The sequence below is a fragment of the Uranotaenia lowii genome, chromosome 2 (genome assembly GCF_029784155.1).
Source record: "Uranotaenia lowii strain MFRU-FL chromosome 2, ASM2978415v1, whole genome shotgun sequence".
In the NCBI taxonomy this organism is placed as follows: Eukaryota; Metazoa; Arthropoda; class Insecta; order Diptera; family Culicidae; genus Uranotaenia; species Uranotaenia lowii.
In genome coordinates this window covers 55,864,782-55,892,189 of record NC_073692.1, presented here as the reverse complement: position 1 = coordinate 55,892,189, position 27,408 = coordinate 55,864,782, and the positions used below count along the sequence as shown (strand labels likewise).

Genomic DNA, 27,408 nt, shown 5'->3' with positions numbered 1-27,408 from the left:
TCGAATGGCTGAAGAAATTTATGACAACATCCGATTTCAGCTCAGTGGTTTGTTTTTCAATTTAATTATCAGCATATTAATCGAGGCCCAACAAAAACCCACCAAACCCGGCACGCCATCGAAAAAAATACACAAAAAAAAATCCTTTCGCCAAATAATAATTCAACCACTCCGGGGTTGTAAAATCAAGTGTGCCCTTTTGAAATTGAATTCTACCGCTCTCTGGTTGCATACTTATTGGAGTGTGGCGAGAACAGGTTGTTTTACATCGACCCTTTTCATGTAAATTTTTTTTTCTGCCAGCTACCCCGGCCATGATGGCTTGACAAGTTTCACAACGTTAGTAGGAACCTACTCGGAATTGTTGGATTTCACTTTGAAAAAAAAAAATTAAAGTGGGATCGGAGAGGTTCCAGTTTGGGTGCCAAGCAATTATAATTGTGTTATAATTTAGAGACCGTCATCAGTGCTGTAAACTGTGTAGTGCTATCACACATGGAAGTAATTAAATTGGTAATCCACCGAAAGGTTGCGGAACTTCAATCATGGAGGGATGTTTTTTGTTTGTTTTTTTTTTTCGAAAAAAGTAATTAGAAATTTGAAGTGGAACTTGACTGAGGATTCGGTATAATTGGTTGTTGTTTGTTTGTTTGTTTCGATTGCTGTTTGGTGCAACACTTCATGTCATTAGCGGTTTAATATTTTTCAACCAGAACAGTTGCTGGAGTGGCTTTCAAGAGCAATAAAATTTGGTAGATACAAAGGTTCACAAAATTAATAAAGAAGTCTATAAATTTATTTCATAAATATTTGTCTAAGAAGCCTGAAACTCGTTTAACGTAAACGTGAAAAACAAACTTTCAACCGGAAGAGAACATTTTGCAACCAACTGAACCCATACGCACAAACAATAATCCACCACCACCAAAATCGGGGAAAGTTTGTTCAGGGAGTCCGAAAATGAATTATGCAGCCATTATCTGGAATAATAAATAACACAACCGAAGCCGGACGTTTTGCTATCTCGCCGATTTAAGAAGAAACAAGGTGGATTGGTGGGTGGAAAACCAGAACTGGGACTCAGAGTAACTTGAGCGTTGATGCATTAGGGCTGATGGTTGTTTATGTTGTGTAGATATTGACCAGTTGTAGGCGTTGGCGCACAACGATATTTTAGGTCAGAATGGTCAAATAGAACCAGAATGAAAACATTCTAGGCTGATACTGCACCAGAAACCGAGTGCTCTAAACGGGGAATCGTTAGCATAATCCGTAAACGGATTTTCTCCATACGATGAAGCAAAGCAACCTCAATTAAGCTTAGGTTTTCTTTCTGATTGGTTCAATACTTAAAAAGTGTTAGAAACTTACCCTCGAACGTCCTCGGCTGCCGCTGCTCCCAGAATAGCCACCGCTATCCGGGAATCGACCTGGAAACTGTGGTGAAAATGAAACGGAATTAGTATGGTTTGGAAACTTTCATCAAGTTGATTTTTATCAATACAAAAGGTGTACGAAAATGCACACACAACAACACTCCACACGCACACGTGGTTCGAAATCATAAACGGTGATGGTTGATGATGGTCGTGATGCTGAGATTGTGAAAGCTAAACTGAAAAGATAATTACAGAACATAATACAACTAAGCATAGGATCATACTTTTCAGGTTTATTTTGGCATGCGCTCTATTCATCAATCAAATCATTTGATCAAATAAGCTGGAAAATTGCAATTTTGCCAATTTTTTTAAATCAAATTTCAACATTATTCAGAAGCAACCACTTTAAAATAAGAGCTACAACTAGAGATTCCATTTTCCGGCCATATTAGCGTTCCCAGCGTTTAACGATCTTTTTCCCGGGAATTTTTGGGACCCCGGGAAAATTAAAAATGAAGATTTTAACATTCTACTGCATACAAAACTTAATCGTTATAAGGTATTTTAAGATAGAAGTTTTGAAAGCATGTCAAAAATACAATTAGCAATTATAAAACCCATGACTCAAATACTAAGAACTTGAACCAACAATCTTGACTGATTCTTGGTGCAAAAATTTGAAATGATTGAGATTGATTTTTCACTATCGTTAGGAGTAGGTTAGCTAGACTTCAGGTTATTCATCGAATCTCGTAAATTTCCTAAAACCTATACTTTTGTTCAAAATATGTCATTTCTTTACCAATCATTTTGGTACTGTCAATAGTTTGCAAAACGGAAGTTACAAATGATGAGTGTTGCAAAATAGAACATCAAGATTCTTTTCGTAGCGTTTCTTGAAATTGTTTGGTTTTATAGATTCATTGTAGTTTTTTATTTTAAACTTTGTTTTCGAACAGAAAAACATTTTTTTTTATCAAATTCAATGTATTAACCAGTTTTTTTTTTCAATTTGGATTGTGTAAACTTTTAATGTAATTTAGTAGGGGAGAGTGGGGTATCGTGGGCCATGGGGAAACGTGGGCCACTTTTAATATCTCAGATGTGTGTTAAAATAAAAATCTCAAACCAACTGTCATCGTCGTCGCTTTGCGTGAGCATATATTCCTATATGTTGGTGACTGAAATACGCATCATGTGCTTCTTTTATTTATCAAGCTAAAAAAAGAAAAATTTACTTACATAATTAAAAAAACACCCGCTAATTTCATCGATGGGGAACCTAAAGTGCATAACAAAAATATGCTCATACGCTTATGATCTTAGTTTTGTCATGATCTTTCACGTGGAAAAGGAATTTTTTATGAAACATCAATAAGTCACACAAACGCAACCAATTTGCAAATCATTGCTTGTGGGGAATCGTGGGCCACACATCTTGAAACACCTATATTTTTATGTTTTTATACACATTCAGAACTTAAAATACGTTTTTCCTATCTGCAAAGTTTTCTTATGCCAAATGAAGAGTTATGAAAAATATTTTGTCCATCATATGTAAGAAATTTTGCCAAAACGTTCGCGAGCCAGGTTTTGGAATCTATGCGATCATACACAGCTCTCTTTTTTTTCATCATCTGAAATTGCTTAAAAATAACGAAATGAATTAGGAAATCACAGTTTTGGGTCAACTCATAAACTTTGCATGTTATTTGGTCAATTTGGATTTGGTGCCCCACGATTCCCCACCATTTTTCGAAATCCAAAAAATAATGCTTTTTTTCAAACAGTCAGAATTTGGGGAAAATCACTTATTAAAAATAAAAAAAAAATGCCTTATGATATTTTGAAAATGTAGAAAACCATACCATTTTTTATTTTCATTTTATCTTTTATAATAAAGAAGTTATGGAACAACGAAAAAAGTGGCCCATGATTCCTCACTCTCCCATACAGTTTTTCGTGGGAAAAACTGTAATTATTAATTGGAATAGAATAAATGCTCTTTTTATTTTGGTCGATCAGTAGATAAGTTGTATTTTATTCGTGTCCGTAATGGTCTGCCCAAACAATCTGAAATTTTGATATTTATTTACAAACGTACTCTTTTTTTACTAAATTTCAATATAATTCAGAAGCAGACAGCAAAAACTGGAGTTTCAAATAGCCCTATTTGCCGCTGGTAGTGTTCGTAATATTATGCTGGTTGTTTCACCAGCACTTTTCAGTTTTGGCAAAATCCACCCTGAAAAACCAAGAAATATTTAATTAAGGTAGTGCCGAGAGCCATATCTGATATTCCTCATATTCAACAAATTAATTGAAATCTGCAAAATGTTAGATTTTTGCTTTAAAAAATGTTTGTTAAAACTATTATTTTACATAGTTGGAAAAAGAAAACAAATAGAAAATTTCTATAACTTTTTTTCACAGATGTCAAAATGACACGCGGTCTTGGGAAAGTTGAAAAAAACCTGTTTATGATTTTTTTTAAACGTATTTTATAATTATGTTAGAAAAGTGCCGTTTTTTTCTATAAAATTTAAACTTATTTTCAAAAGTTTCAGAGCTCCACCATTGATCAAAACTAGCTCATAAATTCTTTGAACCTCAGATAAATAAAATTTTGTGGTCTTGTGTTATTTACCAAAACCCATTCGAACGAGGAGTTTAGCATTTAGAAGAACAAGATACACTTATCAAAATTTGAAGCTTAATTTCGTTTCTTGAAGAATATTTCATATCAGCATAAAATTTGTTGAAGTGATTAGTAATAATGTATTGGCTGAACTTATTTAAATACACTTTTTTATAAATTACCAATTTTGAAGTAGGGCTTTTGTGTGTCAAGGTATGAGTGATAATAGGACTTAATACCGACCCAATTTTCTGAAATGTTTGTCAACACTTATTTTAAGTCACCTTTCAAGATCAATAAATTTCACGCTACTACGATTAATTCATCTCTTGAACGGAAAATGTACCTTGAAAATAAAACTCCATAGGGGAGAGGTTTAACACCGACTTTGCTGTTATGACCATGATGAATCTAGTTTGGTGGTCTCACTTTGGCAAAAAGTAGACGTGGGTTGGATGCGGTGGAGGGGGCGAAACGCAGCCGTAATTTGGCAGCTGGCTGTTGCTCTGGTTTTTTGTAAAACATGGAGTTTTGCCAACATCGAGATATTACTCAGACAAGATGGTGTCGGTAGCGGTGAGTAACATTAATTGTCCATATACTCATAACAAATTTATGCACATTCAAAACTATTTTCTCAAAAGTTCTGTCTGGAAGCAGAAGAAAGCCATCGAATCGAATGGTAACATGGCGAGGCATGGCATTCCATCGTTGGAGAAGCGGCTGTCCTTCCTACAGGAACATTCGATCTTCATCGAGAGGAAACAGCTGCTTCAGAAGGACCCATGTCTGTTGCCATCGTTGCTCCAGAAGATCCAATCGAGCAATCTGGATCTGATGCGTATCATTTGGGAGAACCAGATGGAGTTTTTGGCCCTTTTGAACGAGGGAACCGATGAGCTGAAGAGTGGTGGCAGTGACGTAGCGCATGGTGTATCCTCGACTTCCCCTTTGATGGTGAACACCCTGAGTCCAACCTTGATGCCACCGATCGGCCCTAAGGGCAAACAACATCCGGGCGGAGTGTATTGTTATTTAAGATACAAAAAAATTTTTGAATAAAATGAATTCATCATTCCTTTGTTTCCGGAGGTCTAATTTAAATAAAATAAAATCAACTAAAATCCCATTTGGTTTTAAATCTTTTGATCTTTGGTCTAACATAAGCTTGTGCACAGATATACATATACTTTTTTTTTCCAAATTTCTCTGATTTTTTATCTTAAACACCTGGCATCCCTGTACCCCCTTTTTCGTAAACACTTCAGCCAGCTGTCAAAACTTTTTTCATTACGGCTGAACGTGCAATTTGGCATGTGAGACCACCATACTAGATTCGTCATGGTTATGAAGGCTTGCCAAATCTGACCAAAACATTACGGTACTATGGGTAGCACCGGATTTTCTGGCCAAATCTTACCAGGTCGATAGTTCCGAAACGTCGTCAATGTTTTCTTAGACTGTTTGATAACGCGCCATACGGTATTTCTGGGCAGTTTTAGCTGTTTAGCTAGCCTTGTTGCAGACCACAATGGATTTTTCAAATAACTTTGCACAAGTTTTTCCCTTCTTTGGGCTTCCATGTTGATTGTTTACAAAGTACTGTCGATTTGCGGAATGTCGAAAATACATAAGTTAAGTTGATTAAATTCCCGACACGTGGGCGCCAAGCACTTTCAAATTCGCCCACCAGGAGCGCCACAATATGAGCAAACGTTTGTTCCAATTCTAAATGAAGCAAGCTTTACGACAGTGATCACACAAGTTGTGCAGCCAATGATTGAAATTGTATGGATTTTAGTTCAATGGTGCGGGAAAATGAGATAATTAGAGTAGAAATGAGTGGAAGCGGTGTTCAGAGAGAGAAAAAAATGTGCGAATTGTTGCTAAAGCCTAGTCCACACTCGGCAACATGAACTGCGATTTTTGTTATGAAACGAACTTTGTTGTCTGTTGTTGTTGTTGGAAACCTGAAACGGTCTCAGTGTCTCCCGAAGAAAATGGGAGACACTGAGACCGTCTCGAGACGAATCGTCTCCTAGTGTGGACTAGGCTTAACAGTTGCAAATTGTGTAGTAATTTAGGAATTTCGGTCAGAATTTTTTTTTAAGCTCTCTTTATTACTATCATTTGCAAAAAAGCGCTAGTTCAAACTTTTAGAGCTACCTGGTGCATCAAATTAATGCTTTATATTCGCCGTGACTTGCTAATGAGTGTTGATTTCCACCTTCAGCAGAGTGAGATATAGTGGAAAATTTTAGCCATCGTAAGCTTTCATCTAGGGATTTCAGGCTTTTTTCCCAACTGGGTAGCTGTTCAAATTAACTGACGAGGCACAATTACGTTCACCTGCAAAACACTATAAACCTACAATAGGGCTGAAGCCCCGGATATTGAATTTCCATTATTTGCTCAGGTGCGCAGAGTTAGTTGGTGGCAGTAGTTTGAATTTTTTCCTACACTTTTTCAGTGGCAATCCTCTCGGAAAGTCAGGATGATTATTTTATTTGCGCTCATTCGAAGCTTTAATTGCACATCTGCTCTGGCAAATGGGCGGCGCTGTAATCGGTTGGAATTTTTTCGAAAAAAAAACCGACATCAACGTCAGAGGATCGGCTGACTGTGAGAAAAAAAACTGGTTGTAAATAATCTAATTGAGTTGAACGATGTGAATTTGAGTGCCGATGGTGCTTATTTGTTATATCGGATTGTAACATTGATAGATGCTAATTAATTTGCATCGAGGAGGACTGGAGAGAAGTAGAACAATTCCGATCAATGAGGATGTGCTGAAGTTAATGGGCGGTTTTGAAATTAAATAAAATCCCCGGGATAAAACTCATTAAAATTTAAAGACATAACTTTTGGCTTTAAATATTAAAAAAAAATGCTGACCAAAAGTGAAACCAACAGAAAATTTAAAACTGATTTGAATTTTTTTTAAATCTTTCGTTCAATAAGTGATTACGATTGCCACTATATTTTCACTATATTTTTAAAACACTGTTGTCCTTTTTTTTGTTCTAAAACAGCGAAATTACTCGCGATCTTCTAGAAAGTTGATCATTAAAATAAGATTTACATTATTGCTATTTTAGGAACATTATATAGCTTTTTAATAAAAGTGCATATGTTTAATAAACGAATTATTTAACGATTTATAATATAAGCTTTTCAATCTCAAAAACCAGAGCTGAAATAAAAAAAAATGTTTTAATCATAGCTATTAAATTCTCTGCATCTCTTAAATTCTTAGCACTGCAAGAAAATGTAAGTTTTGTATTAAAATTGACCCAAAAACAGAAAATAAAAATATTCTCCGAAATAGCCCATTGGAAAATTGTTGATAATCTCTGTCAATAAATTGAAAAAAAAATCAAATCAATCAGTTTCAGTTATCAGTTTTCAGTTTTCAAATTTCAAATTTCAAATTTCATTCCAGATTTCAGATTTCAGATTTTAAATTTCAGATTTCAGATTTCAGATTTCAGATTTCAGATTTCAGATTTCAGATTCCAGATTTCAGATTTCAGATTTCAGATTTCAGATTTCAGATTTCAGATTTCAGATTTCAGATTTCAGATTTCAGATTTCAGTTTTCAGATTTCAGATTTCAGATTTCAGATTTCAGATTTCAGATTTCAGATTTCAGATTTCAGATTTCAGATTTCAGATTTCAGATTTCAGATTTCAGATTTCAGATTTCAGATTTCAGATTTCAGATTTCAGATTTCAGATTTCAGATTTCAGATTTCAGATTTCAGATTTCAGATTTCAGATTTCAGATTTCAGATTTCAGATTTCAGATTTCAGATTTCAGATTTCAGATTTCAGATTTCAGATTTCAGATTTCAGATTTCAGATTTCAGATTTCAGATTTCAGATTTCAGATTTCAGATTTCAGATTTCAGATTTCAGATTTCAGATTTCAGATTTTAGATTTTAGATTTCAGATTTCAGATTTCAGATTTCAGATTTCAGATTGAATTCAAGAATTCAAGAATTCAAGAATTCAAGAATTCAAGAATTCAAGAATTCAAGAATTCAAGAATTCAAGAATTCAAGAATCCAAGAATTCAAGAATTCAAGAATTCAAGAATTCAAGAATTCAAGAATTCAAGAATTCAAAAATTCAAGAATTCAAGAATTCAAGAATTCAAGAATTCAAGAATTCAAGAATTCAAGAATTCAAGAATTCAAGAATTCAAGAATTCAAGAATTCAAGAATTCAAGAATTCAAGAATTCAAGAATTCAATAATTCAAGAATTCAAGAATTCAAGAATTCAAGAATTCAAGAATTCAAGAATTCAAGAATTCAAGAATTCAAGAATTCAAGAATTCAAGAATTCAAGAATTCAAGAATTCAAGAATTCAAGAATTCAAGAATTCAAGAATTCAAGAGTTCAAGAATTCAAGAATTCAAGAATTCAAGAATTCAAGAATTCAAGAATTCAAGAATTCAAGAATTCAAGAATTCAAGAATTCAAGAATTCAAGAATTCAAGAATTCAAGAATTCAAGAATTCAAGAATTCAAGAATTCAAGAATTCAAGAATTCAAGAATTCAAGAATTCAAGAATTCAAGAATTAAAGAATTCAAGAATTCAAGAATTCAAGAATTCAAGAATTCAAGAATTCAAGAATTCAAGAATTCAAGAATTCAAGAATTCAAGAATTCAAGAATTCAAGAATTCAAGAATTCAAGAATTCAAGAATTCAAGAATTCAAGAATTCAAGAATTCAAGAATTCAAGAATTCAAGAATTCAAGAATTCAAGAATTCAAGAATTCAAGAATTCAAGAATTCAAGAATTCAAGAATTCAAGAATTCAAGACTTCAAGAATTCAAGAATTCAAGAATTCAAGAATTCAAGAATTCAAGAATTCAAGAATTCAAGAATTCAAGAATTCAAGAATTCAAGAATTCAAGAATTCAAGAATTCAAGAATTCAAGAATTCAAGAATTCAAGAATTCAAGAATTCAAGAATTCAAGAATTCAAGAATTCAAGAATTCAAGAATTCAAGAATTCAAGAATTCAAAAATTCAAGAATTCAAGAATTCAAGAATTCAAGAATTCAAGAATTCAAGAATTCAAGAATTCAAGCATTCAAGAATTCAAGAATTCAAGAATTCAAGAATTCAAGAATTCAAGAACTCAAGAATTCAAGAATTCAAGAATTCAAGAATTCAAGAATTCAAGAATTCAAGAATTCAAGAATTCAAGAATTCAAGAATTCAAGAATTCAAGAATTCAAGAATTCAAGAATTCAAGAATTCAAGAATTCAAGAATTCAAGAATTCAAGAATTCAAGAATTCAAGAATTCAAGAATTCAAGAATTCAAGAATTCAAGAATTCAAGAATTCAAGAATTCAAGAATTCAAGAATTCAAGAATTCAAGAATTCAAGAATTCAAGAATTCAATAATTCAAGAATTCAAGAATTCAAGAATTCAAGAATTCAAGAATTCAAGAATTCAAGAATTCAAGAATTCAAGAATTCAAGAATTCAAGAATTCAAGAATTCAAGAATTCAAGAATTCAAGAATTCAAGAATTCAAGAATTCAAGAATTCAAGAATTCAAGAATTCAAGAATTCAAGAATTCAAGAATTCAAGAATTCAAGAATTCAAGAATTCAAGAATTCAAGAATTCAAGAATTCAAGAATTCAAGAATTCAAGAATTCAAGAACTCAAGAATTCAAGAATTCAAGAATTCAAGAATTCAAGAATTCAAGAATTCAAGAATTCAAGAATTCAAGAATTCAAGAACTCAAGAATTCAAGAATTCAAGAATTCAAGAATTCAAGAATTCAAGAATTCAAGAATTCAAGAATTCAAGAATTCAAGAATTCAAGAATTCAAGAATTCAAGAATTCAAGAATTCAAGAATTCAAGAATTCAAGAATTCAAGAATTCAAGAATTCAAGAATTCAAGAATTCAAGAATTCAAGAATTCAAGAATTCAAGAATTCAAGAATTCAAGAATTCAAGAATTCAAGAATTCAAGAATTCAAGAATTCAAGAATTCAAGAATTCAAGAATTCAAGAATTCAAGAATTCAAGAATTCAAGAATTCAAGAATTCAAGAATTCAAGAATTCAAGAATTCAAGAATTCAAGAATTCAAGAATTCAAGAATTCAAGAATTCAAGAATTCAAGAATTCAAGAATTCAAGAATTCAAGAATTCAAGAATTCAAGAATTCAAGAATTCAAGAATTCAAGAATTCAAGAATTCAAGAATTCAAGAATTCAAGAATTCAAGAATTCAAGAATTCAAGAATTCAAGAATTCAAGAATTCAAGAATTCAAGAATTCAAGAATTCAAGAATTCAAGAATTCAAGAATTCAAGAATTCAAGAATTCAAGAATTCAAGAATTCAAGAATTCAAGAATTCAAGAATTCAAGAATTCAAGAATTCAAGAATTCAAGAATTCAAGAATTCAAGAATTCAAGAATTCAAGAATTCAAGAATTCAAGAATTCAAGAATTCAAGAATTCAAGAATTCAAGAATTCAAGAATTCAAGAATTCAAGAATTCAAGAATTCAAGAATTCAAGAATTCAAGAATTCAAGAATTCAAGAATTCAAGAATTCAAGAATTCAAGAATTCAAGAATTCAAGAATTCAAGAATTCAAGAATTCAAGAATTCAAGAATTCAAGAATTCAAGAATTCAAGAATTCAAGAGTTCAAGAATTCAAGAATTCAAGAATTCAAGAATTCAAGAATTCAAGAATTCAAGAATTCAAGAATTCAAGAATTCAAGAATTCAAGAATTCAAGAATTCAAGAATTCAAGAATTCAAGAATTCAAGAATTCAAGAATTCAAGAATTCAAGAATTCAAGAATTCAAGAATTCAAGAATTCAAGAATTCAAGAATTCAAGAATTCAAGAATTCAAGAATTCAAGAATTCAAGAATTCAAGAATTCAAGAACTCAAGAATTCAAGAATTCAAGAATTCAAGAATTCAAGAATTCAAGAATTCAAGAATTCAAGAATTCAAGAATTCAAGAATTCAAGAATTCAAGAATTCAAGAATTCAAGAATCCAAGAATTCAAGAATTCAAGAATTCAAGAATTCAAGAATTCAAGAATTCAAGAATCCAAGAATTCAAGAATTCAAGAATTCAAGAATTCAAGAATTCAAGAATTCAAGAATTCAAGAATTCAAGAATTCAAGAATTCAAGAATTCAAGAATTCAAGAATTCAAGAATTCAAGAATTCAAGAATTCAAGAATTCAAGAATTCAAGAATTCAAGAATTCAAGAATTCAAGAATTCAAGAATTCAAGAATCCAAGAATTCAAGAATTCAAGAATTCAAGAATTCAAAAATTCAAGAATTCAAGAATTCAAGAATTCAAGAATTCAAGAATTCAAGAATTCAAGAAATCAAGAATTCAAGAATTCAAGAATTCAAGAATTCAAGAATTCAAGAATTCAAGAATTCAAGAATTCAAGAATTCAAGAATTCAAGAATTCAAGAATTCAAGAATTCAAGAATTCAAGAATTCAAGAATTCAAGAATTCAAGAATTCAAGAATTCAAGAATTCAAGAATTCAAGAATTCAAGAATTCAAGAATTCAAGAATTCAAGAATTCAAGAATTCAAGAATTCAAGAATTCAAGAATTCAAGAATTCAAGAATTCAAGAATTCAAGAATTCGAGAATTCAAGAATTCAAGATTTCAAGAATTCAAGAATTCAAGAATTCAAGAATTCAAGAATTCAAGAATTCAAGAATTCAAGAATTCAAGAATTCAAGAATTCAAGAATTCAAGAATTCAAGAATTCAAGAATTCAAGAATTCAAGAATTCAAGATGTCAAGATTTCAAAATTTCAAGATTTCAATATTTCAAGATTTTAAGATTTCAAGATTTCAAGATTTCAAGATTTCAAGATTTCAAGATTTCAAGATTTCAAGATTTCAAGATTTCAAGATTTCAAGATTTCAAGATTTCAAGATTTCAAGATTTCAAGAATTCAAGATTTTATGATTTCAAGATTTCAAGATTTCGAGATTTCAAGATTTCAAGATTCCAAGATTTCATTTCTTCATTGTTGATTTTTGTCGGTTTATAGATGTTATAGATTTCAGATGATTTTGTTCGGTTTTTTCCAATTTTCATACATTCATTCTTATGTTTTTCCAATATTCAAAAATATTTTAATAGATTTTTTTGTCAATTTTTGTCTTTTGTATTTCAATTTTTGTCTTTTTGAAGATTTTTGACGGTGTTTGTCGATTTATCCCGATTGATTATGTTCTCTTCTTTTTTGCGTTTTTCACCTTTATAGTGATTAATTTCAATTTTTGTGAATGATGGAAGTAAGCTGTCAATTTTTAAGTTGAATTCTTGGCGAATTTTACAATTTTTAAGGTTGTGTTAATTTTGTGTCGATTTTTGTCGAGTTCAGTAGATTTTTAGCAATATTTGACATTTTTAACGATTGTGGTGGCTTTTTTTTATTTCGATTGCTTTACGTCCATTTTTATAGTTTTCCGAAGATTTTTTCCTATAATTTTGAGTTTTTTGGAATTTCGTTATTTTTGTTGATTTTTGTGGATATTTTCGTGAATTTTTATCAATCTTAGTGGATTTTTGTAGGTGTTTTGTTGAATTTTCGCTTAAAGTTTGTGGAATTTTGGTTGAATGTTTAGCGAATTTTGTTTTAATTTTTTTGTTTATTTCAAAAACAATTTAAGGGATTTAAATGTTACAGTTTTTGGGATTTTGTCGATTTTTGTTTTTTTGTCAATCTCTTTTTCTTTTTGAAGGTTTTTGACGACTTTTTCGATTTATGCAGAATTATGAAGTTTTTTTTTTCAAAATCACAAAAGTTATAAAAAAAATGACCACTTTTGTGATTATTGTCAATTTTTGTTTAATTTTTGGCAAATTTTTGAAGTTTTTAAAGGATTTTATTTGAATTTTTTGTCGATTTTTCTTCTAATTTTTTCTATTTTGAACGATTTTTTACGTTTTGGATGATTGTGGAAGCATTTTTTTTAAATTTCTTTAATGCTGAAGATTTTAGTTGATTCGGTTTAATTTGTGTAGATTTTTATCGATTTACTGTCAATTTTTTGAATTTTCACATCATTTTTTTTGAATGTCTTTAAGAGAAATTTTGTCGATTTTTGTCTTTATTGATTTTTTTTTGTCGATTTATCTGTTTGTCTTATTTATCGTTTTTTTGACGATTCATGTCGATTTATATCATATATTTTTAATAATTTTTTTTAAATTTTTTTCGATTTTTGCTTTTTTTAAATTTTTTTTATTATTGTTTGTTTTTTTTCGATTTTTAAGACTTATATTGGTTTTTGTCTTAATTGCGTATTTAACGACTTTTGCCGATTTTTGTGGATTTTGATACATGCTGTAGATTTGAGTTGTTTTTATTCAATTTTTGTAGCTCTTTCCCGTTCTACTGTAAATTTTTAGAATTTTCAAAACGATATTTTAGGGTTTTTAGAGAACAATTGTCAATTTCTGTCGTTTTTGTCAATTGTTGTCTTTGTTGATTTTTGCGTTTTGTCGATTTATTTCTTTTTTGTTGTTTATTTTTGATAGTTCATGTCTATTCAGGTTGAGATTTGTCTTTTATGCGTTTTTGAAGAATTTTATTGATTTATGTCAATTTTTGTAAAAGTTTTAGGCGTTGATTTAATTCAATTTTTGACGATATTTTTCAATCTACTTTTTGAGTTTTCAAAACTTTTGTTAGAAGTTTTTAAAGATTTTTTGTCGATTTTTGTCCTTTTTGTAAATTTTTGTCTCGTCAATGTTTTGGGTTTCCAATGACTTTATTCGATATCTGTTGATTTTTTTCCGATCTTTTATAATTTTTTCTTGAATTATTGACAAGTTTTTTATAAAATTTCAAGATTTTTGAATTTCAAGACTTCAAGATTTCAAGAAATCAAGATTTGAAGATTTCAGATTTCTGATTTAGTATTCAGATTCCGATTATAGATTTCAGATTCCATATTTAATTTTTCTATTTTTTATTTAATTTTTTATGTTTTTAAATATTCTTTTTTATTTTTTTTTATTTCAGATTTCAGATCACAGATCAGATTTCAAAGTTTAATGGTTCTCTCCATTTTACCAAAATAAAAAAAAAGATTTGTAAGAGTAAAAAGTGTTTTGATTGAAAATTGTGGTTTTCACCTTTAAACAACCTGAAAAAAAACCTGAATCAGACTGCAATTCCAACTGATTTTTTCTTCGATCTTAAGACAAAAAAAAAACGAAAGAAAGTCAAGAGTGTTGGACCAAAGAAAAAAAAACAAACAAACGAAAACAAATCAAAAGCACTGAGGCAGCAAAACCGAACGACACCTTTCGCTTTTTGGTTGTTGACTTTAGCAGCCAGCGTCGTCGTCCCAGAAAGAAAGGGCGGCGGCATTAATAATTTATGTTCTTGCTTGCTTGTTTGCTTTCTGCAACGACCCTCCATTCGATTGAAAGTGGGGGTTTAGAAGGGGCCAGCATAAAGTCGAGAAGTTCTTTCCTTTCGAACCCTACTCTCTGGAGCCACCCGCACCTCCAATACTAAATCCCCTTTAAGGGTTGAGAAAATCGCACCTGCCTGTTCACATGTGCGAGGAGGTGTGTGTTTGTGTAAAATGTTGGTTTGAGTGCAAAAGTGCAGTGTTCCGGATCGTTGGAAACAAACGGCTTCGTTCGATTTATAAAAATTGAAGAAAGCTTTTCGGTGTGTGACTTTGCTGCAACTTAGAGAAATCATTAATGCATTGCCCCGAAAACAATGCAGTGACCGAGTTTGTTCACACAATTCTCTTTCCGCTTTTCTTATAGAATCTCAAAATTATAACGGAAGAAATATGAACAAAGATTACCAACTTCCTAATGCAATCAACAGTTGCTATCTGTTGGCCAAACTGGAATAGCTCCAAAACAGAAAAAAAAATCTGGCATCACAACGCTTCTAAAGAAACCGGAACACCTCTCCCCTTGAAAAAAAAAAATATAAAAGTCAACGTTCAAGCTTCTTAAGTTCATATATGCCATTTTTTTAGCACCAATCATAACTTTTAAGCGGGGCGCGCGTTCCATATCTGGCATCTCGCGCCAGCTCTTTCCGGGTCTCTTTCCCAAAGACGATGGTGGGCACCCCAGTAATGACTGATAATTGATTATGTCACACTTTTAAGACCCGGTACTCAAACAGATCCCATCATAAGTGGGTAGTAGGCATAAAAGAAAGGAAAACCGTATGCTTTTCCCCGCCATTTCGAGAGTTGCGGGTGGCTGTTGATCTTTTGCCGCGACACCACGGCTCTTTCACACTTTCAAGAAGACGGAGGTTTTTTTTCCGCTCATAAGTTCAAGCATTCAGAAGACTACAATCCGGGAGAAAGTTTAACTTTTCCATCCTTCGTTCACGACCATATATGAGTTTTACCGCCGGCTTTGCTTTACGATCCGAAATTATTGATAAAAGTTTATGATGGATCTTCGAGTGAGTCGAGGTGGTCTCAGGTCCGGAGATTCTCAAGAATGGTCCTCCTCTTAGAAAAGTAGGTTGGAAGATCGGCATTCTCGAGACGCCTTTGCGGGTAATAAAAATAAATTTTCGCGTCACTGTTTTGTTGGTTCTATTTTTTCTTCATCGTTCTGGCAACATGAGCCGGCTCTTGAGATGTGCTTTAGGTTTTTTGTCGAAGAAAATGGGATACTTCCGCCATTTCTTGTTAGGTGGGTGGTGGAGTTTTGATTACGTTTTGACTTTCTTATGAGATAAGTGTCACCTTCGATCTGCAGTTAGGTGACAATGTGAAACAAAGTTAATTTTTAATGAAGAAAATTTCCTGAGGTTAAACGTGAAAGCATTTTTTTTTTCTATTTTATACAACTAACTGAATCAAATAAATAAAGTTCATAGAATATGTTTTCTTTTATTAGAATCGGTTTTGCCAATTTTTCGTCGATTTTAGAAATGCATAGCAATTTTTGACGTTTTCAACGATGTTCTAGATCACAGCTCATTTCTGTCGATTTTTCTCGGTCAACCCTCAATTTTTTTGTTCAAATTTTTTATTACAATTTTTTAGGATTTTTATGTGAATTTATGTCTTCTTTGTCGATTTTTGTGTTTATATCAACTTTGTCCATTGTAGATTTTTGACGAGTTTTGTCGGTTTATGTAGTTTTTGTCTGTTCTGCATTTTTGACCATTTTTGTGATTTATGTCGAATTTTGTTAATAAAGTAAGTAAGTTGTTTATTTTTCGATCAATTTTTGGCGATTTTTTTTAACAATTTTTAAGGGTCTTATGTGAATTTTGTGTCAAAGTTTCAACGAATTTAGTCGATTTTTGAAGATTTTTGAGGTTTTTAACGATTGGAGTTCATTGTAGTCGATGTGTTTTTTTTTTAATTTTGTCGACCTTAGTCGATTTTTGTCGATGCTTTGATGTTTTTTTTTTTCTTAGAGTTTGTAGAATTTTGGTCGAATGGTTGGCAAAACTTGTTGATGTTTTGTAGAAATTTCCTCGAAAATGGTTTCTTGAGGAGTTTGTGACGACAATTTTTTTCTTTTTTTTTCGGTTTATTTTAAGTTGTAGATTTTAGATGATTTTATAAGGTTTTTGTCGAAGTTTCTTGATATACTTCCGATTCGTTTTGATTTTTAAGGACAATTTTTAGGGTTTTTTTTGGTGAATGTATGTACATTTTGTCAATTCTTGCCTCTTTGCCGATTTTTGTTTTTATGTCAATATTTGTCTTTTTGTCGATTTATGTAGTTTTTTTCTCTGAATTTTTCACCTCTTTTGTGATTTATGTCGATTTTTGATAATTTTTACGAATTTTATAAAAAAAATCAGGCCTCGTGCTTTTTATTTTGGTCGATTTTTCGTCGAATTTAGTCAATTTTGAGATATTTTCGACATTTAAGACAATTGTGGTAGCTTCGTTTAATTTCGGTCGAGTTTTGTCCATTTCATTGATTTCCGTAGATTTTTTCCCGTAATTTTAAGTTTTGTGGAATTCTGTTCATTTTAGTCGATGTTTGCGGATTTTTTGCGATTTATGTGATTTTTTATTAATCTTAGTGGATTTTTGTCGATGATATGTTGAATTTTCGCTTGAAGTTTATTGAATTTTGGTCAAATGTTTGGCAAAACTTGTTGAAATTATGTGGAACTTTCCTTGAAATTGGTTTTGTACATTTTTTTTGATATTGTACAATCTTATCAATTTTTGTAAGTGTTGGAGATTTAAGTTGATTTTTTTTCGTTTTTTATGGATTGCACCTCAATTTTTTTACAATTTAAAAAAAGAAACCTTAAGGATTTTTTTTTGTGATTTTATCTTTTATTTTGAAGCGCTTGTTTGCTTTTTGTCAAAAATTCGTCGATCTTTCTCGAGTTTTTCGATGAATTGTTATAAAATCAGTTCTTGGATTCTATTTGATTTTTTGCTGATTTTTGGCTTTTATACGATTGTTTTATTTAACGATCATGGTCTTTATTTTTCGATTTTTGGATTTTGTTTTTCGTGGATTCTTGTGTTTTGTGTCAATTTTTTTTCTTAATTTTAGATGAGTTTTAATTTTTTTTATTTGTTTTTTTTTTGTCGATTTTTTTTGTTTGCCGAGATGGGTTTTTATCGAATTTTGTCGTTGATGTCCGTTTTTTGTGTTTTTTTTATTTATTTAAATTTTTACGATGCTAGGCGATTTTTGTCAATTTTTTGTTGATTTTATTAGATTACTGTAGATTTTTTGTCTTTTGTAATCGATTTTTATTGATTTTTTTTCTGAATCTTGATGTATTTGATTCAATTTTTGGACAAACTTTTGTTTAAATTGTTGTTTTTCAAATGTTGAATACTTTTGCAGATTTTTGTCGATTTCTTGGAAATGTTGTTGATTTAAGTCGATTTGTTTTGTTGAGGTCGATTCATGTCGTTTTTTTATTGTCTCTCGAGTTTTTTACGATCTCCTGTTCATTTTTCGTAAATTTTTCGTCTAATGTATGATAAATTTTTTTCATATTTGTCGATTGCTTGTCATTTTTTGTTCAAATTTTTGATGAGTTTTCTTCAAATTTTTGTAGAATGTTTTTCGAATTTTTTTAACATTTTACCAACAAAATGGTTTTTGAAAACTTTTTGTTGATTTTTATCGTTTTTATCCTTTTCAGTTTTAAGGAAGTTTGTTCATTTTAGTCAATGTTTGTGGATTTTTAACAATTTATGTCAACCCCAAACGATTTTTGTCGATGATTGGTGATTTGCTGAAGTTTTGTTGAATTTTGGTCGAATGTTTGACGAAACTTGCTGAAATTTCGTTAACCTTTCTTAGAATTTGGTTTTTTTAGGAGTCTTTGTCGACTTTTAAAGTTTTTAATTTGTCGAGATTAGTAATTTTTGTAGATATGATTTAATTATGCTCGATTTCTGTCTACATTTCACTTGATTTACCCTATTTTTTAGAATTTTAAAAACCATTTTATAGAATTTTATGTGAAATAATGTCTTTGATCGCGATTATTGGTTTTTTGTCGATTTTTGTTTTTATGTCAATTTTTTTTTCTTGTTGTATAATTTTGACGGTTTCATCAATTTATGCTGATTTAGAAGGTTTCTTTTCCTTTTCTGCATTTTGGCTACTTCTATGATTATAGTCGACTTTTTTTTAATGAAGTTAGAAAGTTTTGTTGAATTTTTGGCGATTTTTGAAGATTCTTAGCGACTTTTGACCTTTTAAAAGATTGTGGTATTTTTATATTTCAGTCGATTTCCGTCTATTTTCATAGTTTTCGGTAAATCTTTTTACAATACTTTTAAGTTTTGTGGAATTTTGTAAGTTTTGCTTGTTGGTGGATTTTTGGTGACTTTTGTGAATTTTTTGTCAATCCTAAGATTTTTGGGGATGCTTTGTTGAATTATCGCTCAAAGCCCACTATTGTAGATTTTTGTAAATATTTGTAGATTTCAGGTGATTTTGTTCGATTTCTCTCGATTTTTCTCGATCTACTGACAATTTTTGGTAGAATTTTTAAATCAATTTTTGACCATTTTTTAAAGAATTTTATTCGATTTTCAGTCTCTATCGATAAGAGACACACACGTCTATCTATCGTTTTAGTCTATAAGTCAATTTTTTGTCTAGTTTTTTTTTCTAATTTTATCGATTTTTGTATTTTGAAAGAATTTAAGACTTTTTTCTATTTATGATTTTTTTTGTTTCTCGTCGATATTATTATTTTTCCATTTTTGTGAATTTTTCCGATTTATTTCAATTTTTTCATATTTGCAAACTTTTGGCAAATTTAATGACTTCTTTTGGATATTTCTAACGATTTTGGTAGATTCTTGTTTATTTTCTTTCAATTTTTGGTATTTGAGAAATTTTTCAAATTTTTGTTAAATATCATTCAATTCTTGTTGATTTTCTTCCCGAATTTTCGATTAATTTTTGTCGAGATTTTATTACATTTTGGACAGTTTTAGGGGCTTTTTTTAAATTTTGATGCTCTATTTTGTCACTTTTTGTCTTTTTGGCAATTTTTGTTTTTGGCAGATTTTTCCTTTTTTTTGTCGATTTTTGTTATTTATAATTTTTTTTTCAAATTTTTGAAACGCATGTCTTATTTTGGTCGAATTTTCGTCGATTTTCAAAGAATTTTCGATAAATATTCATCGAACTCTGGTCTTAAATTTAAGTTGGTCAATTTTTTTCAGTTTTTAATTTTTTTGTCCATTTTGGACTTATTTGCAGATATCTATACTTTGATGTTTTTTGTTTTTTTTTTTCGTCGATTTTTGCAATGGAGGACGAGTTTTACTGGTTTTTTAATCAGTTATTGTATTTAATGAATTTTTGTCGATTTTACGTCATTTTGACGATTTTTGTATTTTTGTATTTTTTTATTAATTATTGTAGATTTTTGTCGATTTTATTATTTTTTCTGTACTTGTGCGATCTATTCAAATTTTTGCCAATGTTTGCCGACTTTTGTCTGTTTTTGTTGACTTTGAAGGATATTTGAAGATTTTTTTATCAACTAGGTAGGTATCATTTATTCGTTGATTTTGATTTCAAATTGAATTTGTTTTGAAATTTTCATTGAATTGTCGTTTGAATTTTATTGTATTTCTGTTGAATTTTTTTTTCAAATGTTTGTAAAATTATCGCGATATCGATATCGTCAAGTATTTGTCTTGTAGTGTTTTTGGCGACTTTGTTGATTTTTGTGAATGTTGTTGATTATAGTCAATTTTGTTTGCTCAAGACGATTTATGCTTTATTTTTTTTTAATTGAATTTTCTCGATCTTCTGTACATTTTTGGTAAATTTTAAGTCATTTTTTCTTAACGTTTATTAATTTAAGTCAATATTTTTTCAACTTTTTGTCAATAATTTTTATTTTCTGCAAATTATATAAGATTTTTTCCAAAATTTAGACAAAATCTCAGAAATTTTTAAAAGTTTTGTCATATTAGTGAATTTTTAGTCTATTTGTACATTAATTTACAAATTTTGTCTTTTTTGTCTTTTTTGTCTTTTTTGTCTTTTTTGTCTTTTTTGTCTTTTTTGTCTTTTTTGTCTTTTTTGTCTTTTTTGTCTTTTTTGTCTTTTTTGTCTTTTTTGTCTTTTTTGTCTTTTTTGTCTTTTTTGTCTTTTTTGTCTTTTTTGTCTTTTTTGTCTTTTTTGTCTTTTTTGTCTTTTTTGTCTTTTTTGTCTTTTTTGTCTTTTTTGTCTTTTTTGTCTTTTTTGTCTTTTTTGTCTTTTTTGTCTTTTTTGTCTTTTTTGTCTTTTTTGTCTTTTTTGTCTTTTTTGTCTTTTTTGTCTTTTTTGTCTTTTTTGTCTTTTTTGTCTTTTTTGTCTTTTTTGTCTTTTTTGTCTTTTTTGTCTTTTTTGTCTTTTTTGTCTTTTTTGTCTTTTTTGTCTTTTTTGTCTTTTTTGTCTTTTTTGTCTTTTTTGTCTTTTTTGTCTTTTTTGTCTTTTTTGTCTTTTTTGTCTTTTTTGTCTTTTTTGTCTTTTTTGTCTTTTTTGTCTTTTTTGTCTTTTTTGTCTTTTTTGTCTTTTTTGTCTTTTTTGTCTTTTTTGTCTTTTTTGTCTTTTTTGTCTTTTTTGTCTTTTTTGTCTTTTTTGTCTTTTTTGTCTTTTTTGTCTTTTTTGTCTTTTTTGTCTTTTTTGTCTTTTTTGTCTTTTTTGTCTTTTTTGTCTTTTTTGTCTTTTTTGTCTTTTTTGTCTTTTTTGTCTTTTTTGTCTTTTTTGTCTTTTTTGTCTTTTTTGTCTTTTTTGTCTTTTTTGTCTTTTTTGTCTTTTTTGTCTTTTTTGTCTTTTTTGTCTTTTTTGTCTTTTTTGTCTTTTTTGTCTTTTTTGTCTTTTTTGTCTTTTTTGTCTTTTTTGTCTTTTTTGTCTTTTTTGTCTTTTTTGTCTTTTTTGTCTTTTTTGTCTTTTTTGTCTTTTTTGTCTTTTTTGTCTTTTTTGTCTTTTTTGTCTTTTTTGTCTTTTTTGTCTTTTTTGTCTTTTTTGTCTTTTTTGTCTTTTTTGTCTTTTTTGTCTTTTTTGTCTTTTTTGTCTTTTTTGTCTTTTTTATCTTTTTTGTCTTTTTTGTCTTTTTTGTCTTTTTTGTCTTTTTTGTCTTTTTTGTCTTTTTTGTCTTTTTTGTCTGTTTTGTCTTTTTTGTCTTTTTTGTCTTTTTTGTCTTTTTTGTCTTTTTTGTCTTTTTTGTCTTTTTTGTCTTTTTTGTCTTTTTTGTCTTTTTTGTCTTTTTTGTCTTTTTTGTCTTTTTTGTCTTTTTTGTCTTTTTTGTCTTTTTTGTCTTTTTTGTCTTTTTTGTCTTTTTTGTCTTTTTTGTCTTTTTTGTCTTTTTTGTCTTTTTTGTCTTTTTTGTCTTTTTTGTCTTTTTTGTCTTTTTTGTCTTTTTTGTCTTTTTTGTCTTTTTTGTCTTTTTTGTCTTTTTTGTCTTTTTTGTCTTTTTTGTCTTTTTTGTCTTTTTTGTCTTTTTTGTCTTTTTTGTCTTTTTTGTCTTTTTTGTCTTTTTTGTCTTTTTTGTCTTTTTTGTCTTTTTTGTCTTTTTTGTCTTTTTTGTATTTTTTTTTTCATACCTTAAAGTCAACAAGTTTTTGAATGTCGTTAGTCAAAAGGAGGTTTCCTTCTTAGATGGCAGTAAAAGCTGACCCATGTGTGTTAGCAACCATCCAGTATTCCCTGCATGACCAAAAAATGGGACACTTCCATCGGGAACCCGCGGACAAGTTAAACCTCGCTTCTTCCGATGTTTTCCCGGGGTCGTTGTCTTGTATTTATGATTATGATTATTATTATCACTTGCACGTTGTCGCTTCCGGTGCTTTCTGGGATGGGCAATGGGAGTCAAACGACGACAACGTCCCCAGCGATTCCACGTGTGTGTGCTTTTCTTCACCAAACTTTTCCCAAAACGAAGGTAAACTTCAGGCGAAGATGGTGGTGGCAAAGGGATTTCTTTCTTCGTTATTTTTGGTTTGATGCGGAATTTCAACGACAACGACGACAACCACCGAAAGATAACTTTCTTGTTCTGCCGCGGATCGCGGAAGTACTTTTGCCCAAGGACCAAACCAAACAAAAAAAATAACACAAAATAAAAGAACCTACAAGCAGCAATACGGCTTCTCTGATTTATGACGAATGATAATGGAATATTGTGATAAAGCTCGGTTACATTTTTTTACTCGAAGATAAGCGCTAAGGTAGTTACTGCTGCTGTTACTGCTTTTATCTTTGCGTTTATGGTTTTATGTATTCAAAGCACGATTGACAGCTGCGTTGTATGCTTATGTCCCTGGTAAATGAAAGAAAGATTTAAATTGCTTGTTCTTACGAATTTACTTGAAGTTTTCGCAGAAATTGCTAAAAAAAAATTCAGAAAGTGCTTCGAAGGGTCTTTTTGAACCAGAATCTCTCCTAAAGCACGCGTTGATGCGTCTGTATAAAGGATAGTTCTGTCGAGTTCAGAGAGATCAGTTGCTTTAAGAACATTCTTGCAAATTCCAGTCAAACGCAGTACAAATTTTATTCGAAGTCTCCAAAATTTATAATATCATCCAAGTAAACTATGAACTCTCTCTGAAAGATTTCGGGAGCACAACTGACACCGAACATCAACCGAGTAAAGCGAAACATACCGCTTTCCGCCAAAAACGTCGTCAGCTCTCGGGATTCCTTGCTCAATTATAAGTGGTAGTAGGCGTTTGTGAGGTTAGGTTTACTGGAAGGTACTTAACACTTGGATCCTGAGGAATGTAATAAGTATTCCTTCCTTGTTGCTCTGGTTGTTGTTCTTTTGTTTACTATGAAGCGGAGTTGTTCTTGCTTTTCGATTCGACTTAAATGCCACGCATTAACAGTCACATCGATTCTCAGAAGATTTAACAAAACCAAGTTTGCGATTCAGAACCATGTTTTGTAAATCTATGGTTTGTGTCACTAAAACTTATTGCTTTACAACAATTTGGCGTTACATTCAATATTCCTTAGCAAGAAGCATGGACATTTAAAAACTTTTTTTAGATGGATATAAAGATTAACCTGAAAAAAAATGATCTACAAACGTGCAAAGACAACACTCACTTGGTCGTGCACGAAAAATAATTGATTGCTACGAACTGGGATCCATTTGCTTGTGGTTAGTTTTTTTGTAACGTTGGAAACCCAAAAATGATTAACACAAAATTCGGGAGTAATAGATTCCAGTTCAAGCGTCCTCAAGAGTACAAAAATCAGAAAAAATACTATATGATTGTTTTTTTTTGAGTATCGACATGATCTAAGGAACAAATCATAAACCAAAACCTAGAAAAACAAAAATTTATGAAACCTACCATCCTATCATGATAATCGTCACCCATCACCGCGTCATTCTGGTAGGATTTTCGTGTACGTGTGGAGGTGTTGGTTCTGTTGTTGTTGTTGTTGTTTTTATTCATGATGTAGTTGTTGTTGTTGTTGTTGTTTTGGTAGCTGTCACTTGACTTGTTATGGATTGCATTTTGAGAGAGGGATGATGATGATGATGAAGATGAGGTAAAAGATGGGTCTAGGGATGGGGAGTAAGAACTCGAACTAGAGGGCCAGGACGAGGTCGATGAGCTTGATGACGTTCTGGTGCGATAGCGTACCTTTGGTGCGCCGACTTCACGCGTCGAGATTCCCATCTTCTCGTGGTGCCGCAGCTGCACCGGGTAGATGATCTGGTAGAAGTTGCTACCGATCTTGTCCACCAGCTCCTGATTTTGCTGATGTTCCCGGAGCAATCGCTCGACTTCACCTGGGAAAGAAAAGAGAATAAACAAACGTTAGAATGGAGGAAAATTTGAAAGAAAAAAAGGGGTTCGTTTAATTTTCCTAAAAGTTTGTCGGCTGCAATCGCAATCCCGAAAAGATACAGATCAGGTTGTTCTCAGGACGACCTAATTATAGTCCAAAACGTCCGAAAGCTGCTAGAGAACCATCTAGACCCAGCCTTAATAATTCAATGCTTCTGCTGGGATACCGTTTTGGAATATCATTGTGCCCCCAACAAAACGGAGGATGGTTTTATATTCTGTGGACTCGTAATTAAATTTTAATGTCTTATTTTCCAAGTGACCCAATGGCCTCCGGTTGGCCACAAAAGGGGTTACCTTTTTCCACTTGCTTGTAGGGATTGCTCGGCACAAAACAAAGAATCCTGTTGTTACACTTTGTCCAAAGTGTTGAACCGTAAAAAGCAAATCTCCTGCTGCTGCTGCTGGTAACTTTTAAATTCCCAAACACACGCATACACAGACATACTCGTGCCAAACCGACCCACACCCACATCCACGGAAATGACAAGGGGTTTCTGCCGTGAATTCAAACAAACTGGCCGGCCCCTCAGAAAGCTAGCTGCAGGCAGCCGCTTGTTTAGGGTTCACCTTTGTTCGACCCATTCTGTACACTTTTTAAGATCCCGGGATCCCTGAGCTAAGGTTAAAAATTAAACGAATGAATTGCTTTCCAATTAAGCTTGGCTGATTGATGTTCACGGTTGTTCGGTTGGGTTTTTTTCTTCTTTCGAATAAGGTAGGGAATTTTTTTGGATCTTTAAGAAGAAGGTATTCGACCAATAACGCCGATTTTAAATTTAAATTAATCGAAAAGTTTGGATGCAGGGACACAATTGTCCGAGGTTTTGACAAAAAAAAGTCTGTCATTTCCCAGTACAAGTCTGTAAATTTTGGTATATAAACTATTTCAATCCTGGATCGGTTTAAATGAAATCAAAACTACATTAAGTAAAAATTTTCAAAACTGCATGAATTACAATCCCAGAAAATTTGGTTGTTATCCAAGGAGAATTGTACTTATGACACACATATGCTTCATTTTTTGGACTCAATATAGTTTTTGAAGCATTTCAATAATATGAACTTGTTGAAACCCCCGATTCGCATATTGACGATCGCTGGTGGAACTAGCAATCGCTAGTATAGAAAGTAGCTCTGTAACGACCTTACTGAAGTAGTGACTTAAGAATTTACAATATTCTAACAACTTTATTCGACAATGGAGCAACTGAACGACTTTGACCTGGAAAACAATATTGTTTTGCTTGCCCAAAGACAACAAAACATCCAGAGCCAACCCGACAACCTTCACCGAAAGCTCCAAGACAGCAGGTCTCAAAATCAGTGTCGGAAAGACCAAGTCGATGTAAATCAACACAGTAAATCCTTCCAATTTCGTGGTAGCTGGGCAACAAGTTGAGAAAGTGGAGTGCTTCCAGTATCTTGATAGCCAGATAACGCCTGATGGTGGTACCAAGAAGGGCATCGAAACCCGGATCAGAAAAGCCCGATATGCGTTTGCGAGTCTCAGAAACATGTCATGGTGGTCACGCCAGATCTATCTACGAACGAAAATCCGAATCTTCAACTCACACGTCAAATCAGTATTGTTGTGCGGGTGTGAAACTTGGTGCAAATGTGCGGCGACGACGCCAAAACTGCAAGTTTTTGTGAATCACTGACTGCGGAGTATCATACGTGCTTGGTGGCCCGGTAACTGGATCACACATGAAGAACAACATCGCCGGTGTCATCAAAGAGCACTAGAAATCGAGATGCGGGAACGTAAGTTAAGATGGATTGAGCACACGCTGCGAAGAGATGAGAACGAGATTTGCAGAGAGGCGCTTGGACATCGAAGGAAAGGCAGACCCAGAAACTTTTGGCGGCGTAGCCCAGTCGCCGAAATCTGAACATTCGACGAGAAACTTGACTGGGACCAAGTGAAGACGCTTTTACCATGATCCTATGCGCCGGAGAATCGACGCGGGACCATTCAGTAAGAAGTAAGTAAGTAAGTAAGTATGTTAGTTTATTCCAACACTGAAACCGGCGTCGAATAACTCATTTCAACAGGTTGTAGGCCCCGATACGTCTGGAAGTGGAAAAAGGGTTTGATCGAGAAAGTACTCTCAAGAAATTCGCGGTTAACATGTTTGGTAGCAACCAGCGCAGAGGAGTCTGCCAGCCAGAGGAGCCACTCTACGGAGGGGACCAACCAATGCTAGAGTTAGTGGCGCAGAGGATCGTCAGCAAAGAGGAAGGCTAGTTCCGAGAGGATTACTCACGATGCAGCGTGAGTTGATTTTCGAAGGCCGGAAGGAGGACTCTCGTTGTCCGAAATCGGGATTGGTCAGCGCAGAGGTCGAATGGTGGATGAACTAGGAGGGCAGCTTGTCACGGAAAGGGCTAAGCTGAGGTCAGAATGTGTGAACTCACATTCATCTGCTGGAAGGGCATTCTGGCACCTCAGGGGAAGGTTGTTAAGGCAAAAGTCAGTTACCAGCCTCAACTCATTGCTGACGCTAGAGCCAAGGACAACAGCTTTTGAGAATCGAGTTCGTGAGAAAAACCCCGAGCTCTTCTTGCAATATACAGCAACTCTGTGTTCAGCATGCGCTTGCCGATTTCCGATGGCTAGAAGAAGTCAACGAAGCTATTAAAAAATCTCAATCGGCAAATTGGGGGAGGTGGTGAAACCTACGATTGCGCAATTTGCTTATTGACAATCGCTGGTGGAACTAGCAATCGCTAGTTTAGGGGGTAGCTATTAAAAGATCTCACTGAAGTGACGAAAACCGCAGAAACCAGCATTGCATTACTTATTCCATCAGAACCAATTAGGAAAAGAGATATAAAGATATGCAATACATCGTACGTCTCGGTGGTCGAGTGATTAGCGTGTTGAGACGGTAATCGCTGGTCCACTGATGGCATGGGTTCTGGGAGTTTCAATTTTGTTGTTTTGTTTGTATTGTTTCCTTTTTTTTCGGTCGAATTCATCAAAACTCTAAACAACACAGAATAAAGATTATAAACATT

The 27,408-nt window shown here is 32.2% G+C and overlaps 1 protein-coding gene across 1 annotated transcript; it reads right to left on the bottom strand.

The window, feature by feature from the left end:
* Window positions 1–1,173: 1,173 nt before the first annotated feature.
* On the bottom strand, window positions 1,174–27,408 carry LOC129741409 (putative uncharacterized protein DDB_G0283051). Its single transcript, XM_055733132.1, has 3 exons — window positions 23,881–27,408; window positions 1,372–1,437; window positions 1,174–1,245 (listed from the first exon to the last, which is right to left on the bottom strand). Exons 1-3 carry the CDS (start codon window positions 24,211–24,213, stop codon window positions 1,174–1,176), a joined length of 471 nt encoding a protein of 156 aa, XP_055589107.1. The 5' UTR covers window positions 24,214–27,408.

Coding starts and splice junctions, on each gene's coding strand:
- LOC129741409 (XM_055733132.1), bottom strand. CDS start 24,213: ATGGGAATCTCGACGCGTGAAGTCGGCGCACCAAAGGTACGCTATCGC. Junction 1,438..23,880: donor ACGATTATCATGATAGGATG/GTAGGTTTCATA, acceptor TTTTCACCACAG/TTTCCAGGTCGATTCCCGGA. Junction 1,246..1,371: donor GCAGCCGAGGACGTTCGAGG/GTAAGTTTCTAA, acceptor TTCCCCGTTTAG/AGCACTCGGTTTCTGGTGCA.